General features: G+C 40.9%; 1 protein-coding gene across 3 annotated transcripts in view; it reads left to right on the top strand.

Annotated features, from left to right (window-relative positions):
• sept7a (septin 7a) overlaps positions 1-20,391 on the top strand; it is a 77,417-nt gene that overhangs the window by 37,251 nt on the left and 19,775 nt on the right. For all 3 annotated transcript variants that reach the window (XM_017721514.2, XM_017721515.1, XM_017721513.1), the window contains exons 5-6: positions 16,362-16,462; positions 17,564-17,698. In XM_017721514.2, coding sequence (XP_017577003.1) covers positions 16,362-16,462; positions 17,564-17,698 — 236 coding nt within the window. The remainder of the gene's footprint in view (positions 1-16,361; positions 16,463-17,563; positions 17,699-20,391) is intronic.

Raw genomic sequence — 20,391 nt, 5'->3', positions numbered from 1 at the left:
TTCAGGCCTTTTTACAAGACCAGAATATCGATCTTCGCTACCTTAAAGCTCGACCCCTTAATATTGCCAGACTGCCAGTAAGTTGTGGTTGTGATGTCACAAAACATGGAGATACGGTTCCCTCTGATTGATCTACTTTATGTAGACAGTTCTCAAAGTTGATGTTATTTGGTTAAGTTGTCCCTCTTGAAACTAAGGACAGTGTTTTGATGATGTAGGCTATAATTTTTTAAACATTGCAGCTCTTGCTATTTGGAAATTGCACTCCCTTAGATTTGTGATTTCAATATTAAAAACGGTACATTTTTCAACATTTAATAACAATTTTGTTATATTGAGAAGATAAATAACTTATTTATTTGGGGGCAGTCGTGGGCTGGAGGTTAGGGAACTGGCCCTGTGACCGGAAGGTCGCTGGTTCGATCCCCAGGACCGACAGTCCATGACTGAGGTGTCCTTGAGCAAGACACCTAACCCCCAACTGCTCCCCGTGTGCCGTGGATTGGGCTGCCCACCGCTCCGGGCAAGTCAGCTCACTGCCCCCTAGTGTGGGTGTGTGTGTGTGTGTGTGTGTGTGTTCACTAGTGTGTATGTGGTGTTTCACTTCACGGATGGGTTAAATGTGGAGGTGGAATTTCCACGTTTGTGGGATTAAAAAAAACTATCACTTAATCACGATCACTTAATTTCAAGATAATTTTGGTATCTCGAGATAAGGTGAGTAACTTGTTATTGAACTTTGAAATCTGTCTTGAAACAATTATTTTGAAATAAGAAGTTTTGTGATGTTGAGATCACGATAAGTAACTCATTATTTCAAGATAATTTTTCTTATCTCAAGATAATTTTGAACTGTTATCTTGAAATAAGTTAACTCACAAGCAAATTATCTCAAGAAAACAACTCTTGATGTCTTGATATAACAAGATAAGTAACTTATAATTTCAAGATAACAAAGTTATTACTTTGAGAAGTTGATGAACTCATTATCTCAAAATAACAGTCCAGAAAATTTTTACTTGGACCACCTTCTCGGGACTTCTGTACCAATGTGGACTTCTGCTGGCAAACGTTTGTTTCTTGAAGGAAAACCGGAGTGGAGACTCAAGGTAAAAGAAGTTTAATGAGCACGTGTCTTCCCACCAAGCAAGTCTAACTAAGCTTACACAACCATCAGACTTGGTCACTCCGGTCTTGTTGTGTCTTTGTCTAAACAACCCCGAAGCCCCCCTACTTGATGGCCAGCTGCCTCTGCCTTTGTAATTAAATTAGAGGTGTTGAGGCCCACCCAGGAATTTACAGTCTCCCCTGTTGCTAGATTTGGAGCTATAGATAAGCAGATGTGAAATAGGCTAAACACTGGGGGTCGTTACATGTCAAAGGACCACTCTCCACAGCCCCCACACATCACCCAAGAAAAGACATACAAAATGCAAATGAGATCAACCCAAAAGACAACGGAAAACAGAAAGGAACAGAAGTTACGAAGGAAATAAAAGTAAATAAAGTAAAATAATATTTAACACCAACTTCCAAAAATTCAGAAAAACTAAACATCAATGCATATCATATATTGTGAAAATACCTTGAAGTATTGTGATATAATATTTTTGCCATATCGCCCACGCCTGTGACCTCATGACTAGCTTTACAGTGCAATATTTACGCCTGTGACCTCATGACTAGCTTTACAGTGCAATATTTATGCCTGTGACCTCATGACTAGCTTTACAGTGCAATATTTACGCCTGTGACCTCATGACTAGCTTTACAGTGCAATATTTACGCCTGTGACCTCATGACTAGCTTTACAGTGCAATATTTACGCCTGTGACCTCATGACTAGCTTTACAGTGCAATATTTACACCTGTGACCTCATGACTAGCTTTACAGTGCAATATTTACACCTGTGACCTCATGACTAGCTTTACAGTGCAATATTTACGCCTGTGACCTCATGACTAGCTTTACAGTGCAATATTTACGCCTGTGACCTCATGACTAACTTTACAGTGCAATATTTACGCCTGTGACCTCATGACTAGCTTTACAGTGCAATATTTACACCTGTGACCTCATGACTAGCTTTACAGTGCAATATTTACACCTGTGACCTCATGACTAGCTTTACAGTGCAATATTTACGCCTGTGACCTCATGACTAGCTTTACAGTGCAATATTTACGCCTGTGACCTCATGACTAGCTTTACAGTGCAATATTTACGCCTGTGACCTCATGACTGTCTTGTATTGTGATACTTATTTTGTTTTATGTCTGTATTGAATGTCTGAACAGGGTCAACAAAGTCTGTTTGTATTGTATTTGAATAAAATGAATCTCCGCAAATCTCCTACATGACTAACGGATAGCTACAACAGTAGCCACGAAAGACCAATACTATAGTCATCTATATGCAAGAGTTTCATCCATCTTTATTGGACTGTAGCAATGGTTATGAACATTAAGATAAATAAATATTGGCAATAAATAAACGTCAAAGCAAGAGTTCAAACTAACAAAATTCTGAAAAATAATCGTGGCGCGATGATTAGTTGTAGTAGTGAAGCTGTAATTTAAATATTATACACATACGCTTACTGAGCTCCATCCGGCCCCAGTGTTTGAGCCAAGTGGCTGAAGTGTTCAGGGATTCCCAGACAGATTAATTGAACTAAAGCTAATGAGCCTGTACTTTCTGCATGGCTACAGTTGCCTGTGTGAGTGCACTGACCAGAATGGGATGCCCGAGTGCTTCAGTTGGTCTTTTCGGGCTCTGGTCTGATGACTGAGGTTTTGGCCTCCTCTCTTTACTGTGGTTTGAAGAGAGCAACAGACAGCCCGAGAAGTGTGTGTGTGTGTGTGTGTGTGTGTGTGTGTGTGTGTGTGTGTCTGCCTGCGGACTGGACGTGACTCGAGCCCTGAACACACAGTTTCCTGGCCCGGTCGAGGAGGGGATAAAGAATCAGAGACGTCTTATGCTTCTCATAACAGCGCCAGCATGGGCTGGAGATGTAAGGAAGTGATTCAGTGCCTCATAAAGTCTCAAATTAAACCGTAATTTGATCATTTTGGTACAGTTCATGAAAGTACACAATGCACAGCTGTAGTTGGAGAAACTGTGAATTATAGAAAATAAAAACACATCCTCTCAAATTGACAGCTCACTTTGTATTCACTGCTTTTAATGCATCCAGCATTAAAAGTAACGCCCGTCTGTGCTATCATTCACCGTCCTTTACCCAAATGTGTCTGCAATGTAGAATAGAATAGAATTCAACTTTGTCATTGCGTATGTCGCAGGTACAAAGCAACGAAATGCAGTTTGCATCCATCCAGAAGTGCTTAGCAGAAATATAAATATGTATGTTACAAAGTACAGTAAGTATAATGTACAGGTTAAAAATATGAGGGGGTATAGACATGAAGGGGGTTATACAGGTTATAAACAAGAATGTACAGGTTATAAATATGAAGGAGTATAAAGTACTATGAACTATGAATAAATATGAAGGGGTAACAATGTATTGTTATTTTATAAATAAAAACTAAATGCAATGATTTGCAAATCATTTAAAGCATACGTTTAATTAAAAATTGTACAAAGACAGCATTTGAAATGTTTAAACTTTTATTGTTTATTGAACAATATCTGCACATTTTGAATTTGATACCAATAGCTCGTTCCAGAGAAGTTTTTGACGGGGGCAATAAAAGGATGATAGTCATGTAATGCTTAAAAAAAGATAAATAAATATAAATAAATAAAAATCTGGTATTTAATTGGCCACAGTAACGTGATTGGGTGTAAAAGAGCATCTCGGAGAGGCAGAGTCTTTCAGAAGTAAAGATGAGGAGGGGTTCACCACTCTGTGAACGTACAATCAAGTCAACAATTCATGAATAATGTTTCTCAGCATAAAACAGTAAAGAACTTTTGCTTTTCATGGTGCATATGTGGTGCATAATAACATTAAAAGATTCTGAGAATCTGGAGAAATCTCTGTATGAAAGCGACAAGGCCAAGAACCAGTATCTGTTGACCATGAACTTTGGGCCTTCAGGTGCCACTGCATTAAAAACAGGCATGATTTTGTAGTGGAAATCACTGCATGGTCTCAAACACTTCTGAAAACGACCATCTGTGAAAACAGTTTGGTGCTGCATCCTTAAATGTAAGTTAAATGTCTAAAACACAAAGAAGAAACCATGTGTAAATAGGATGCAGAAATGCTGCCACCTTCTCTGGGGAAGTTTCAACGAATCAACATTTGAAATTATTTTTGGAAATTATGGACACTGTGTTCTCCAGGCTAGAGACTGCTCAGCTTGTTATCAGTGCACAGTTCAAAAGCCGGAATTCATGATGGTTTAGGGGCATTAGTGCACATGGGCATGGGTGACATGCACATCTGTGAAGGCGCCATTAATGCTGAATGATATATACATGCTTTGGTTACATATGCTGCCATCCAGATGACGTCTTTTTCAGGGAAGGCCTTGTTTATTTCAGCAAGACAGTGTAAAACCACATTCTGCATGTATTACAACAGCATTGCTCTGTATTAAGAGTCACCATTAAGGGTGATAAACTGATCTACCTGCAGTCCAGACCGGTCACCACTGATAGCATTTGGCACATTATAAAGTGAAAAATATGACAAAGGAGACTCTTTAACTGTTGAGCAGCTGAAATTCTGTATCAAACAAGAGCAGGAAAACGTTTCACTTTCAGAGCTACAGCAATGCCTCCTCAGATCCCAAACACTTACAGAGCGAGGTTAAAGAAGAGGTGATGAAACACAGCGGTAAACAGGCCCCCGTCCCAACTTTTTTGCAAAGTTTCAAAATGGGCATATCTTTTTCAAAAAACAATAATATTTCTCAGTTTCAACATTTAATGTGGTGTTTTTGTGGTATTTTCTTTTAAAAATATGGTTTACATTATTTGGATATCATTTATTTTCATCCTGCATGGCGTCCCAACAGTTTTGGAAATGGGGTTGTAGTATAATCGACCATAAATTTCTTATAATCCAAAATGGATACAGTAAGATCACCACCTTCATTTTGAAGCATCGTGATGCAATTCTTTCCGTGAGTTGTCCTCAGTTTTGTGGTGATGTTATTGCACGTGTACGTTTTTGTCTTTCACAGTTCGTGTTGGCTGAGTTGGGAGCTCAGTTACACAGTGACGAGAGTGGAATCATCAGTGTGATTATCATCATTATATCATTGTGCAGACATTCCTGTGTGAGAGAGTCAGGTAGACTGTGTGTGTGTGTGAGGCAGTTCATGGGTTTGGTCACACACCCTCCCTCCGCTATGCTGCAGTCAGTGAGTCACTGCACAGTGATGGTTCGTTTTTGGTCTTGTTGACTGACTTCACCAGTAGAATGTCTACAGGTGTGGAGCAGGAAAGCAGCAGGTGTCTGTAACTCTTACTCCACCAACCCTGCATTTCTCTCAACACTCACAAAAAGAGGGGAAAAACTGACAAGCTAAATGAACAGAGCTACAAATGGAGTCTGGTGGGCTTAAACAGGAGCAGCTTATCAGCCCAGCACAGGCTCTTTAGAAGTGTTACATGCTTTCTGACACTGTATGATGCACTGTTACAGGCTTGTCTCCTAAGGAGGTGAATTTTGTCAAGTGAATTTCTTCAGTGATGAATTTCGGCTGTACTTTTACCCATTTTTATAGATAGCAGTCTTTCATACAGTATCAGAAATGGGGTCGAAATGTTCAAATTTTCGGGACAGTTTGACAAATTTTATAGTAACTTGGAATTTTTGATATCCAATTTAACTTCCATCTAATGTTTTACATCAGGGGTGTCCAGTCTCATCCTCAAAGGGCCAGTGTGGCTGCAGGTTTTCACTCCAAACCAGCTGAAGCTCACTTGATTCTGCTTGCTTGAATCTGTCTTAGTCTTCAAACATTTAATCAGGTGACCTCCTGCTTAGTTGGAGTGAAAACCTGCCGCCACACTGGCCCTTTGTGGGTAAGATAGGAGTTAATGTAGAGTTAATGGAATAAAAGCATCATTTATTGATTAGGCCACTGTAGTCGCGTCGTCATTTTGTAGTCGACGCCATGCTCTTATGCCCATATTAGGAACTCCGGGTCTAATCTTCATTTCTTTATGGCCAGACTGATTAGGGTTTTCGACAAATTGCCTCTGTAGCCCCCTGTGTTAAATAAAAATGTTGATGCATTTTGTCCTGTGAAACCTGATGCGTTTTATCCTGTGAACAGTCTTCTCTCGAATACTAGATGTTCTGAATTACGAGGTCGTTAAAGAGTCATTCGTCTGGCAGCCTCCTTAAGCTGGTTTTGTCAGGGTACGTTTGTGTTCAGACTGAGGGGAAAATGATAAGAAGTCAGAACAAATCAAGCAGGTTTCCCTGCAGTTCTTGACACTCACTGAAACACAATAGATCTTTCCATTCTGTTCATAGCTTGATTTGAAAGCTGTACAAATGTACCTACACTCAGGCTAATCCAGTACAGACTCGGGTTAATATCACTGCTGACCCCCTGATAACTGATTTAGGCTGGTAACATTTAGAGGGACACTTTCTTTGGACATTCGCCAGCTTTTTGTTCAACTTTACCCATTCCACCTTAAATGTTGTGGCTGTTGTGTTCTGAACTGCTGTGCCATTTAAGGTGGAAGGGGAAAATTTGAACAGACCGAAAAAGAAGGCAAGGCAAGGCAAGTTTATTTATATAGCACCTTTCATACACAACGGTCATTCAAAGTGCTTTACAAATGAAAAAATACAGAAAAATGTAATTAATGTAAATAAAATAAAATTTATGTAAATTTAAAAATTTTAAAAACATAATTAAAACAATAGATTTAAAAGAAGTTAATCAAATTTAAAAAGCATAAGAAGCTGACTTCAGCTTCATGGAGGGTTTGATAAGGTAGCACATCTCGTCAGAGCACCGCCACAGCCTGCCTTAGTTTCGTTATGACTTAGTGACATCAAATTGGTGGGCAGTAGCTTTAGCTCGCATGTAGCAATATTAGTATTATAGCTCCTTAAAGACCTCGAAATTCAGAGAATCCAGTGGTATTTGGGGGGGGAAATGTGCCCAGGGCAAAAAGTATCAAGTTCTGAGCATTTTTATGTAACACAGGGCAATAGAGGTCCATTTTTTTCCAAAAACCCTTATTCATTCTGGCCATAGAGAAATAGAGCTCAGATCTGGAGATCATAATATGGGCATAACGAAAACTACAGAATGAGGCACAGCTTTCCACCTAAAAGGAAGGAGGAGAAACAAGCTGACTAGGATAGTGACATCCGCCGAGGTGCAGAGGACCTCAATTCTCTGTTCATAACTTTGGATTAACACTTTTTCTGTATTAATGTGGAGTTAGATATCATCTGTTTGTGGTCTGGATTAATGCATCACAGTAATCCAAAGCAAACTCACTGCACCAAACAGTTGTTTCGTAGATGCGTAGGCCATAAAGAATCAACAGAGTCTAGTTCAGAAAAGGCCCGGACACTTAAAGTAGTGTAAGCAAGATCTTCAATAGAGAAAATTTTACAGAAATAATATCAAAATGGTGCAAACATTTTGTTTGCAAAGAGAACTTTAGTATAACGCTGTTGACAGGAGATACAAGGTTTTGTTCCGACAACAGTGATGAGCATCTTTGATGTTGTACAGTAATGGTAAGTTGTAGAGCGGTGCTTTTCGTTAGACGCTGTGGCGTCACACTCGAGGTTCAGACTTCATTCAGGCTGGTGGAGAGTTTCGAAGGTGACGGGTTTTTATTAGTGAGTAATCAGCTTCAAACACGGATTATAAGACAGGAGTGTAACATCCTGATACTTGATACAGTTGCACAATACACTGTATGTGCACTCACAGAAATAAAGGTACTGTATGGTCACTGGGGCAGTGCCCCTCTTGTCACTGGAGTGGGACCCTCAAGGATTCATCTCAGTACCTTTAGCCGGGGAACATAATTGTACCATAATCCATTGAAATCATGTTGTCTAAGCTGTACTGACTCCACACACACCCTGCCTCGTCTCCAGGCTTTTATTCTACCAGTTATGAAAAGGTACAAATACCAACTTTTGGTAAAACTTAAGGTTCACACTTTGACCTTAAACCCGCTGTAGAACCTTTGAGGGAACGTTTACACCGTTTGTACCTTGATGAATGAAAAATGTATCTGAACAGAACCTTCATTTCTAGCAGTGCAGCTTAGAGACTTTCCAGCAAGCTGGAATTAACAAAATGCAGAAACCATTCTTAAAAGAAATAAATAAAATGATGTGTTTGCAAAAATAAGCAGTTTAAAAAGGACGAGGAATGAAAATCAAACAGTTGGGAAATATCAATTAATATAATGTCACGATGATCCTTCTTGGTACTTTTATGCAGTTACTGAACGAACACACACACACACACACACACACACACATATATATATATATATATATATCTCATTCCTAATTCAGTTTGTGGTGTCATGGAGCCAAAGTGTATGGAGAACTGTGCTTCTGGTTTCCCAACATAGTTTGCTAATAGTACAGCCTGCTGAGCTGCATGCCTACACATGCAATTCCCCCCACACCTTGGTAAGATGTAGAAACACACGGCCGTGTTTTGCTCCGCAGCTCCTCGTGGACTGCGCTTGGTTTGTTTCCTGTGTTCCAGTGTTTTAAACAGAGAGAACAAGCTTTAGTAATGCCAGAGTTCCCTAACTTAATGACACTCTGACTTATCTTCTTCGTTTTGCTGAATGAAAGTGGAGTCTTAGAGGTTTGTTCAGTGGTTAGACAGGATTTCCTGCGCACTCAGTCAAAAGTTTTAGATCTCTTGCATTCTCTTGAAATTGAACTTTTCTCTTACGTTTTTAATCAAGTTAGACAATAATCCCTGCGCCGTTTAGTGATCATAAGGCAGCTCTGTTTTCGTGCTTTGTGAATATCTTCAACACTCAGCTTCTTCCTTGGTGTGAAGTGAAGAGCAGCTTTTCCATAAATAATGATTTGGAAGTTTTCTTCTCTAAACTTTTGCTAGAAGTGCATGTTCGCTGTGTTCCTAAAGCTCCGCTGCCGAGGAGTTAGGCGGCTCCTCGTTTGTAACACTATATGAAATGGAGCAGTTTACCCAGGCCGCTGTAACACATCAACAGAAATGACTTGCGGAAAATTTAGATTTAGTGCTTTTGTCATTTAATTTTTTTTAAACGGTTTGTTGAAAGCAAAAGTTAGTTTTCTGTTGACACAGCAAAAATCCAAACGACATGCACCGTTTGAATCATTTGGGCTACGTTCACATTACAAGCCTCATTACTGAAATCAGATTTTTTTTTTTTTTTTTTGCTAAAATCCAATCTCTCTGACTTGATGGTTCACAGTCGTTTAGGCAACTGGTTTAAATCTGTCATCAATGTGATGAACCGGCCTGAAATGACCCTCATGAGCTCATCCTACTCGGTAACGTCACGTGACTGAATCACCATCATCAGCACAAACTACCGAGCAGAACGAGCTTCGCTGAGAGGATCGTTAACTCTGATCAGCTCTCAGCTTCATTATTAGAGCCAGACGACGGAGAAAAAGGTGAGACGAGCTGCTTTTCCACCGTTTACAGGCTTCAACTTCTGCTCGGCGCTGTTGCCATGGCAACATTGAATGATGGTGCACGCATAGCGGGGGGGACAAAAAACACACGAATCCAAGTGTCACATTAAGGTCGCATGGCCACGAATCGGATACGTATCTGATCTAGGACCACGTATGAAAGTGACTCGGGTTGGATTTGAAAAGATCAGATTGGCCCTGGAAACATCAGATCACATGAGGAGTCACATTAGGGCAGAAAATCGGGTTTGTGCCACTTGACGCGCCTGGTAACGCGAACGTAGCCTCCGTTTGATGTTTTTGTCAAGGATCATTCACAGAACACCGTTTCTTGCTTCTGACCTAGTCGTCGTGACGTCCAGACACCCATGCATGGTGCCCAGAAACCTTGACAGGCAGTGAATGTGCTGTTGGGCTTCGTGGTGCTGCTGAATGGGGCTTACAGATGAGCTCATGATAAAGAAACGCTTGAGTAGCGTGTGGCATGCTGAGAGTCACTGCTACACATGCTCACTCCTCTCCCTCCCCATTTCCTGCCCGCGACTGTGATTCCTCTCCACGCTGAGAAATCTCCTCTAATCCTCTAAGTGCCCAGTACGCCTCTTTTCGTCCAACCACGATTTCTTACAAGCCCCCCCCCCTTAAAATGCTTTACCTGCACTTTAAGCATCTTAAGCCCTCAGTAAAAGTTTAAATGCGATTAGAGGTGTAGAAACCCCACCCCCGCCCCCCGTCTGAAGTATTTGTCTGTTTACTGGGACTCAGGAAAGAAGGGTCCGATTTTGATGGATTCCAGATAAAGTCCATTCGATGCTGCTTTCAGAAGAAGAAAACTCCGACGTGCTGCTAACCTTGAAGACGGACGAAGCGGCAGATTTACTGAGGTTTAAGCGAAGTCGCTGAAGTGAAGTGGTTCACTGTAGAAAACCGTACAGGCTTACAAGATTCACAGTGGTTTTGAGAGGAGCCAGGGGTCCCCATTCCTACAACACAAATATAGCAGTTTTATTAACTGTCCAGACCATCATTGAACTTACATGCATCTTTTGAGTTTTTCTGTTTAATGTTGATGATGGTAAAACTGGAAAATCTTAAGTTTTCTTCGCAGACCATTTTGCCTCACTGTGCCCTGCAGGTACCTTTTTCGCTCTGAATGGTTTTCTAAAAATACATTTTAGCCCAGAATCTTCTCAAAACTGTCGTTTAAGCTCCAGTGAGAAATGAAAGATGCAAATGAAACTTTTCTTGGCAGGTCGAGTGCATTTGGGAGGATTTGTGTAGATTAGATTTTTTTTTTCGCTTTAGTTAGCAGAATGTTTCTCCTAGAGATGGAAAGAAGAGCTGTCCTTTCTCAGTTTCACAGAGACCAAAATCTAATTAGGTCTCAGATTATTGAGGAACACTTTGGTGTCAAAGTTTCTGGGGTGAAAAGAATGTGATGGCGCGGTCGTACGAACTAAAGCTAATGAGAACCAGCCAGTTCCACACGCAGTAGAGCAATAGCAGCAGATGCGTTATGGAGACACATCACATGGGCTAAAGAAGTTAATCTGTTGACTAACTGTTCTGCCTTCTTTGGTTCCTGTCTATATGCCATCACCATCACTTATCAGCCTGTGAAACAAGTGGTTTGTCTTTTATGGTGCAACAAAACAATAAAGGCCATATCATCCCCTGCACCTCCTGTGGGGTATTACAGTCTGTCAGAGTGGCCGTATGTTTTGTATGAACATGATAGAGTAGTTTTGTTTAGTTATACACCAATCAGGCAGAACATTCTGACCACCTCCTCGTTTCTACGCTCATTGTCTCCACTTACTGTATAGCTGCACTCTGTAGTTCTACAGTTACAGACTGTAGTCCATCTGTTTCTCTGATACTCTGTTACCCTGTTCTTCAGTGGTCAGGACCCCCATGGACCCTCACAGAGCAGGTACTATTTGGGTGGTGGATCATTCTCAGCACTGCAGTAACACTGACGTGGAGGTGGTGTGTTAGTGTGTGTTGTGCTGGTACGAGTGGATCAGACACAGCAGTGCTGCTGGTGTTTTTAAACGCTGCGCCCACTCACTGTCCACTCTGTTAGACACTCCTACCTTGTCAGTCCACCTTGTAGATGTAAAGTCAGAGATGACAGCTCATCTGCTGCTGCTCAGTTTGTCCTCTAGTCCTTCATCAGTGGCCACAGGACGCTGTTGGCTGGATATTTCTGGTTGGTGGACTGTTCTCAGTCCAGCAGTGGCACTTTTTAGGTGCCTCAAGGGCACTTCAGTCATGTCCTGTCGGCTCAGGGGTTCAAACCGGCGACCATCCGCTCACAAGGCTGGTTCCCTAACCTCCAACCCACGACTGCCCCAAACAGTGCAATATCATTAGATTGACAGCGTTTACGGTTTTATATTGTTTTATAGTGTTATATATTGCCAGGCTGCTGAGCTATAGGTTAATCAATACAAACAAACTCGCATTAGAGCAAGTCTTATCAAGCTGAGGTCAGATACCAAGATGCTCAGCTACTTTGCTAAATCAAACCTGTTCTGCTCATCTTGTGAATCCTTTCTGCGGCTGCAGCGAGATTTCCGGCTTTTTGGCATTGTTGGCTCTCTGGCTTCCTGCTACATTCACCAGCTAGAGGGGAAAAAAGCCCGTCCCAGAAATCTACCTAATGTAGTTTTTCCAAAGTCCCTACAGTCTTTAGAATGCATCATCAGCGGTGCCACTGTTTACAGCAGATATAGCCACGGTAAAGGTTTTTCATTGTGATCCGAGTTTCCCTTTCAGAATAAGTCGCATCGTTTTCATTCAGCTTACACTGTTACCCATGTATAAATGAATAAAGGGCAAAGAGAGTGTGGTAAGTCTGGGGAAATTTAAAGGATTAAGTAAACACAGACCAAAAAAAAATCCACAGCATCTTTTTTTTTCTTCTTTCTTCTCATGATCCACGTCATCAGCCTTGTCAGCTAATCATTTAGGTGTGTTTAGGTGTTTGAACCACACTATTTGCTCTTACAGTCTTTGGCTCTTGCAAAAATAAAGCCACATGGTGTTAGTCAGCCCTTAAAAGCCACAGGAGATTATCGTGTGGTTTTACCTCCACCAAAGCTTCAATGCCTGCACCTTACAAAAGTGTCTTAGTATCTGGGAGAGGCTGATTAGCATTAAAATGTGGTCTGAAGAGTCACTCCTTTCGTTTCTGGACATGTAAATCCAGTCCCATGAATTCCAACCATGGTGATTCAGAGTTAAAGCGATAGTTTGATGGAAAATGAAATTGACATAATTAGCCCAGTTGTAGTCAGTCAGCCGATGGATGGAGGGATGGATGGAGGGAGGGAGGGATGGAGGGAGGGATTGGTGGATGGATGGATGGATGGAAATTGAAGTGTTTCAGTAGCAAGACATATAATTGCACATAAACCTACATATACTATACAGAAACTGAGTAGACCTACATTAAAGTATAAGAGAGTAGAAATAGAAGTACACTCATTTGCATATTTACATGGCATATGAGACAGATTTGTTGTATTTACATGATCGCAGGCACTGAGTGGTATGAGGTAAACCAGAGCACAGTGGGTATAGACATAGCTAGGAGTTGCAGCAATATTACAGTGGAAAGTGAGTCATTACACCAGCAGGTTATGATATATTGCACAGGGTGTATTAACAGGAGAGGAGATACAGTGATGAGGTTCAGCACAGTTGAGACAGCAGGAGATCAGTACCGTCTCTGCAGTAAGGAGACTCGCTGTAGGGCCGTTTATCGGCGGGTGAAAAAGATCTCACACGGCCTCTTTAACGCAGCGCAGCTGGAACTGTCAATGAATGAGCTTCTCTGTTTATCCACTGTAGCATGCAGGGGGTGTGAGGTGTTGTCCAAGATGGCTAGCAGCTTGTTGAGCATCTTTTGTTCTGCCACAACCTACAGAGGGTCCAGCTTGACTCCTACAACAGAGCCAGCCCTTCTAATGCGTTGTCGTCAGGCTAATGTAGCTAAAAATGAATGAAAAAATGCCAAATTTATCACACAGTTGACTCAAAGACACTGTAAAACACATCTTGTGCATCTAAAATGTGCTAAAGGAGACGTTTCTGAAGATATACGATTTTCCACTTGCACAAGGAAGAAGAGAATTGAGTGGAAAAACAGGAATTTCCTAACAGTAGAGTTTAGAAAACCATGAGCTAAATATGGGAATTTTTGTTAATTGAGAAGACACAGTGAACTTCCCATGTGCTTTTCTTAATAGAGCTTCAGAAAATAGGTAAACGGACAGCAAGTGATGTCATCAGTATGATTTTTTTTTTTTTTTTTTTTTTTTTCCTTCTTCTTTCTTCAAAATAAGAGATTTTTTGTTGTCACGCGGTGACACGACTCTTGGGGACCACAACTTTCATTATATATTTTGTAATATTTATTTGGCATTTGTTTTCTTGCTCATTTAATTGATAAATTCCATAGTCATGTATAGATTATTGTAGTTAAAATTGCAAAAAAACGAGCTCTTCTGAGGTGCTTGGAATTGATTTAGAAACCAATGTTGCTGAATTGAGACTCAGGAAGTTGTAAGTGTTAAAATAACTTTGTTTTATTTAAAGAAATGAATAAATCGTAACCCTAACAGGTTTTAGTGTAATATATCTGTAAACGCTAGGAACACAAAAAATAGACGTTTCTGTAGAATGACCTGTGTGTGTGTGTGTGTGTGTGTGTGTGTGTGTGTGTGTGTTTATATTTAGGGATTTTTCTGTTAAATGTATTGTCTACCTTTTTTTTTTTTTTTCCCTTTCCTGACGCTGTAAAACGAGTAACTGGTGTTTTAATGTCCATTCCGTCCGTTTCGTTTCCATTTTTCAGAGGGTGGTCTCTGATTTCTTTTGTTGACCTCCCACTTACTGACCCCTACAGAGATGGAGTCGGATGAGTTTAGGTTTGGAAGTCTGAAGGGTCAGAGCAGTAGCTTGTGTCAGAGGTCGGCGATCTTTAAAGTGATGTATACAGAGCGATGTATGCTGTGGAATGTTGTGGAATACTGGTGAAGGTCACAGAAGTAATGTGAGAAATGCAGGATGGACGTTTGACTGATTGATTCAGGGTCACCTGCACTAGTTAAGCACGCACACATGCCTCAGCGGATCCTGCTGGCTGTCAGCGCCGGGTGTGAGGCAGCGTGTGTACGTCACCATGCTGGCCTACAAAAGAATTCCTGCCCTCACTCCCGTCTGGTTGATCACTCCTGAATGTTCACCGCCTGGTTGGTTTTGTTTTCGCGCTCCTGCTCAGCCGTGTTCTCTCTTTGGCTGAGATGTTGCCCTGTACACTAGGCTCTGCCCCTTTCTGCAGGGCCTAGCAGCCTCTGGAGTAAGTTGGGAAAAAATGCCTTGTCGGGAAAGGAAAGCATGGCAGCGTTGCTGTTATTGTCTCACATTACATCTCCCCTCTACAACACTGGGCTCCATTGTGTAGTCACACGCTTTGAAGGGCTGGATCTGTGATCAGCCCACAGGTTGTTTTTGGCTTGTTTTGTCCTATAAGTGCCAGACATGATATATTTTTTTTTCTTTGCATGCTGCAGTTTTGCCGTTGCACCCTTCAGTGAGGAAACCTCAGCTGTCTGCCGTGCTGTTTAGCCTAGAGCAATCTAAATAAAAGCTTCATACACGCTGTATATACACACCATTTCTAACAGTCTAAAAGTGTCATTTGGCTTCATATACATCAAATTTGTAACTGCAAACATGTGCATTCATGAGATCCTTCTGGTGTAGGTTTCCTTGACCACATTCTGTCTGTGTGAGGTCAAAGGCAGGAATCCGAGGAAGAGGGCAGCTTCACTTCCACTCTTTACACCACACTTTTTTTTTTTTTTTTTTTTCCCCTTTTGCTTTCAGAATTTTAGGTTTACTCCAACGTCCCAGTGCAAGTCTGCTTTGCTCGTTGTACACTGCTGGCTTTTCTCTTGCGTTCATTATTAATAGGATTGGCCGAAATGCCCAAATCTCTTATCAATATAACGGTTTTTCCTAATACAGTACCAGACAAATGTTATATGATGAGATAAAGCTTCGTATCTGATTTCTCAAAAATAATTTTCTGAATAATTTTCTGCGTTCTAAGCCTTTCACTTGTCCGAAAAGTCCAAAACACGATAATAAAAACATCACAAAACATAAACACAAAGTTCGTCTTCGTCGTTGTTCTAAACTTTTGTTCTACACGATTTCAAAAGTGAAATCAAAGGATTTGTGCCTCTTGCACCGTAATATATTTTCTTCAGAGACATTTTTAGTTTTTTATTTTATTTCCACAGTCAAAAAATTGTTGTGTTCTCATAACTCCCAATATTTTCCTGAAAATCCCTCAAATGTTTTCGATTTCACACATTTTCCTTACCGTTTCTGCTGCTGCCATGTTATTGTCCCATTTAGATAAAAGATCTTAAATCTGTGTTTTATCTTAAGGCTTACATTTAAAGTTCAAATTTGTCTGACTGTCACGTACTTCAGTGCCTGAACTCGATTTACAGTCACACTTTTTGTTGATTTGCACTGTATTTTGAAAACCTTCCACAGAAACATTTCCCTGAAGATATTGTAGCTCAGTCAAGGTAAATGGGAATTTAAGTGAAAACCTGAGGCTAAAATCATACCTCAGATCTTTTATACAAGCACCAGCAGGTCGAAGTGTCTGTGGATTTTATTCTAATCAGTTTTTTCTTGTCCTCTGATCAGGTTGAGCAGTCAAAGGTGTTGGTTAAAGAGGGCGGAGTGCAGCTGCTGCTGACCATCGTGGACACACCAGGGTTTGGAGATGCTGTAGACAACAGTAACTGGTAAGCAGTCAGTCTGCTGTATTAATGCTGTTCAGTAGAAAAGGATTGTGGACCACAAGTGGGCCATGAAGCACCCTCTGGTGGTTTTGGTGCCAACGCTAAGGTTGATTCTGTGATTCTTAGTGGGCCAGTGATGGCACTTTGTCTCATAATCAGTGAATAAATAGATAAATAATAAGAAAGAAATAGAAAATGATTTCACACAGTAAAAGCTATTAACGCAAGACCTGCAGTAACCTAGTCTAGAAGAAAATACCTTCGTCTTTCATCTTCATTCGGATCAATAAGGGCACAGAAATATCTTTACCTTATTTCAGTTTGCTTCTAAAAAAATTAGAATGCAGTACTGATTAAAGCCTGGTTGCCAGGGTCGGGTCAATATTGTTAATTGTTATTTTTATAATAATAATAATAATAATAATGTGTCTTCATTATTAATACATCCAATTCTAATTCTTTTGGAAACTTGACTGCAGGAACTATTTACACAACCATTGAATACAGGCTGAAAAAACAACACATGGATTCTTTGGCACATTTATTTTCAAGAATGATTTTTCATGAATTCACACATTTAGTTTTATTTTATTTGATTCTGATCAATTCTAACATTGCAGAAGTTGATTCTCCAGTTGTGAACGGTCATGTTGCCATGCATGAATGCAGTTTTGCACAACAAACGTTAGTCATGTGTGAGTTTGGTTCATTTCTGTTGTCTACATCAGCAACTTTCAGACTTTTATGTGGACAGTAAGTGCAGCCGTGGCCACCTTTGCCCTCCTTCTCCAGTCATTACTTTCCTTTAATCAGTGAGATTACCGGATTCATTTTCAGTGTATTTTCATAGCTGTCGCTGACCTTGTTTGGCGAAGTGTCTGTCTTGGATTGCAGGCATTTCTTTTTAATAGTGTTTAATGCAACTACTATTTTAACCAAGTGAACAAGTGCAGCTGTGTTTTTCAGTGTGCTTGACACCGATTTAATAAACTGACCAAAATGAAAACTTAAAGATGCAACATCTGAGGTTTTTCTGAGGCCCCAGCTTGAGAACTGCTGCTGCATGTGTTCCAGAAACTAAAGTGATGTTGCTTTTCGTTGCAGCTGGCAGCCGGTGATCGATCACATCGACAGCAAGTTTGAGGATTATCTCAACTCAGAGTCACGCGTCAACAGACGACAGATGCCCGACAATAGAGTTCACTGCTGCCTGTACTTCATCGCCCCCTCTGGACACGGGTGAGTACTACAACTTTAGTGCACCTATGCATGCTCGCAGTCGCATACAAGAGTTCAGACGCCCCCTGGTCAAATTGCAAGGGGTTTTGTATTTTCTAAGTGAGGTTGAAACACCCTGTACGAAACACATAGTTAAAAATCTTAGTGGAAAATTTCAGTTTTAGTTTATTTGGTAAAAAAAATGATTTGTGGGCAGGGGGTAAAAACCTACAAAATAAGATGCACACCGAGTAAAATGTGCCAGAACTTTTGCGCAGGCTAGCTATATATATATATATATATAATTTTTATCCCATGTTCAATTCAATAAACAGATGAGAGTTCTGTATAGGGTGTGTTAATTATTTTCCACTTAGAAAATCAAGAGGAGCATGGAATTTGACCTGGAGCGCCAGAGCATTTGCTTACACATTTATATGCCGCCAGTCAAAAGTTTGGGGACACCTAACTTTTCAGAAGTTTTACTGCAGATCAGCTTTTCTTTGTTTTTTTAGGTAAAATGATTCCAACTCAACTAAAACAAAGAGGAATTGCACAGATTTTTCCTTAACTGTGAACGCACTTGTGTGCTTTGATGTGAAAGGCATGAACATAAATACAGCTTTTTATTTATTATGGAAAACCACCAGTGAACCCACACATGTTTTCTGAGGTTTTAGATGTAATGTTAATTATGCAGAAAATACTGATAAATCTGAAAAAAATCTTTTGAATACCCTCCATGTTCCTCTCCACTGTGAGCTATCATAAAACAGCATCTCAGTAATCGGGTATTGTGTTCGTAACCATTTCTTGGAATAGCTTTCTGTGAGGGGAGCTTTTAGAGGTCGACATCTGGTTCCTATCACCACTACTGTGAACAGCTCGGTAAGATTCTCTAGAACGGAGCAGTTCACCCCAAACCTGACTGGCTTTTTGTTTTGAGTCTAGACAATCGTGAAGAAAATTAGGAAAAAATTAACTTTTTTTAAAAGTTTAATTAAAAATTAAACACCTTGAGCTTTTCAAATTTTATTTATTTATTTTTTTAAAATACTTTTCTGCTTTGTAAGTCAGAACTGTAGTTGTTAGAGTGCATGACAGATTGTGGGCCCGGTCTGAAAGCTGAAGTTAAAGTACTTTGTCTTTGCTGAATGTCCTGCTGAATGTCCCTCTAGGCCTCCCTGCTGTCTTCACTTGGCATCCGAGATAAGTGCGGATCTGTGAATTATCCCATTTTAGCCGACATCAGTCTAAATCTAAACTCTTCCGTGTGCTCAACGAGCTGAACGCACCAGCTGGACCTCTTAAATCTGCAGCACGCCTCCCTCACACAGACGCAACAGAGGAGTTTACGAGCTTCGGGCCTCCACCCACCCCTCCCTCTGCTGGGAGACAGCTCAGTGTCTGTGTGCTCAGGGAGGGGCTCGGAGAAAGAGGAAAAACATTAGTGTAATCGTTCCGTTCTGCGTACGTGTGTGCGCAGATCGAGAGGGGCTCAGGAAGGCAGGAAGAACATTAGTGTGTTTGTTCCGTCCTCTGTGCCATTCTGGCTTGTGTCGAGTGCTGTCTCAGTGCATCTCATTTCAGCTGGACACACAAAACAGCTGGACACACACTGGCCTCCTCTGTGCCCAGAGCAGATTTCGACTGTGATTGGTGGAAAGACTCCGCATGTCTCCATTCACAGTACACTTAGAAATAAAGGTTACATGTACCTGTGCAGGTACATTTTTCATTCATCAAGATGCAACCAATGTAAATGTTCCCTCAAAGGTACACCAGCGGTTGTAAGGTCCAGTCGTGAACCTTAAATAAGTTATGATTTTTCCAGGTGAGAAGTACTTATTGGTACCTTTTCACAACCTGACAGGGTGTGTGGAGTCAGTACAACTCAGAAAATATCATTTCAATGAATTATGGTACAATCTGTTCCCTGACTAAAGGTACTGCGATGTACCCTTGAAGGGCTCCACCCCAGTAGCCACGTTTACATGCAGCCTAATAATCTGTTAATTATCCGACTAATATCTCAGTTTTAATAGAACACCTCCATGTAAACACCTCAGTTGAAATAGACTAGTCTGATTGAGGCCATCTCTTTGGTTTAAATTCTTAACGTGTTTATTCTTTTACATAAGTGGTTGCAACTGTAACAAATGCGATTTCCCTCTGGGATCAATAAAGGATTCTGATTCTGATTTGGGATACAGTTTCTATCTGATTGAACGAGGTGGGTAATCCTGTAAATAATCAGTTAAATAGAAGAATAATATCAGTGTAAACGCCTGTATCTGATTACGTTCCCTATCAGAAAGTTTAAGTCCGTTCTGCATGTGCGTCACGTCATAGTGAGAGTTTATACTGTTCAACACGACGGAGCAGAAACTGGTCTGCAGAGGAGACGAAGTTCATGCTCTGGTCTTTAAAAGACGGCGGTGGGACGGACGTCCAGCTTATGCGTCTCAGAACACGACGTCTTCCTCTCGGCCTTCTTTAATAAACACATGTGAAGGACGTTTTCCTGAGTCTGACGTCACTTTAAAGCAATTCAAAACTCAAGCACTGCTCACTGCTGCTCATCTCACTCTGACTGGATTCACATGATGCTCACTGTCATGGTAACGTTTACTCTAAGCGGGACTCCATGCTGTGTCTGATCCACGCAGACCAGCCCATCACACACTAACACACCACCACCACATCCCTGTTAA

Source organism: Pygocentrus nattereri, chromosome 27 (genome assembly GCF_015220715.1).
Source record: "Pygocentrus nattereri isolate fPygNat1 chromosome 27, fPygNat1.pri, whole genome shotgun sequence".
NCBI lineage: Eukaryota > Metazoa > Chordata > Actinopteri > Characiformes > Serrasalmidae > Pygocentrus > Pygocentrus nattereri.
The sequence above is the reverse complement of the archived record's forward strand: the minus strand, read 5'-3'. Positions and strand labels throughout refer to the sequence as shown.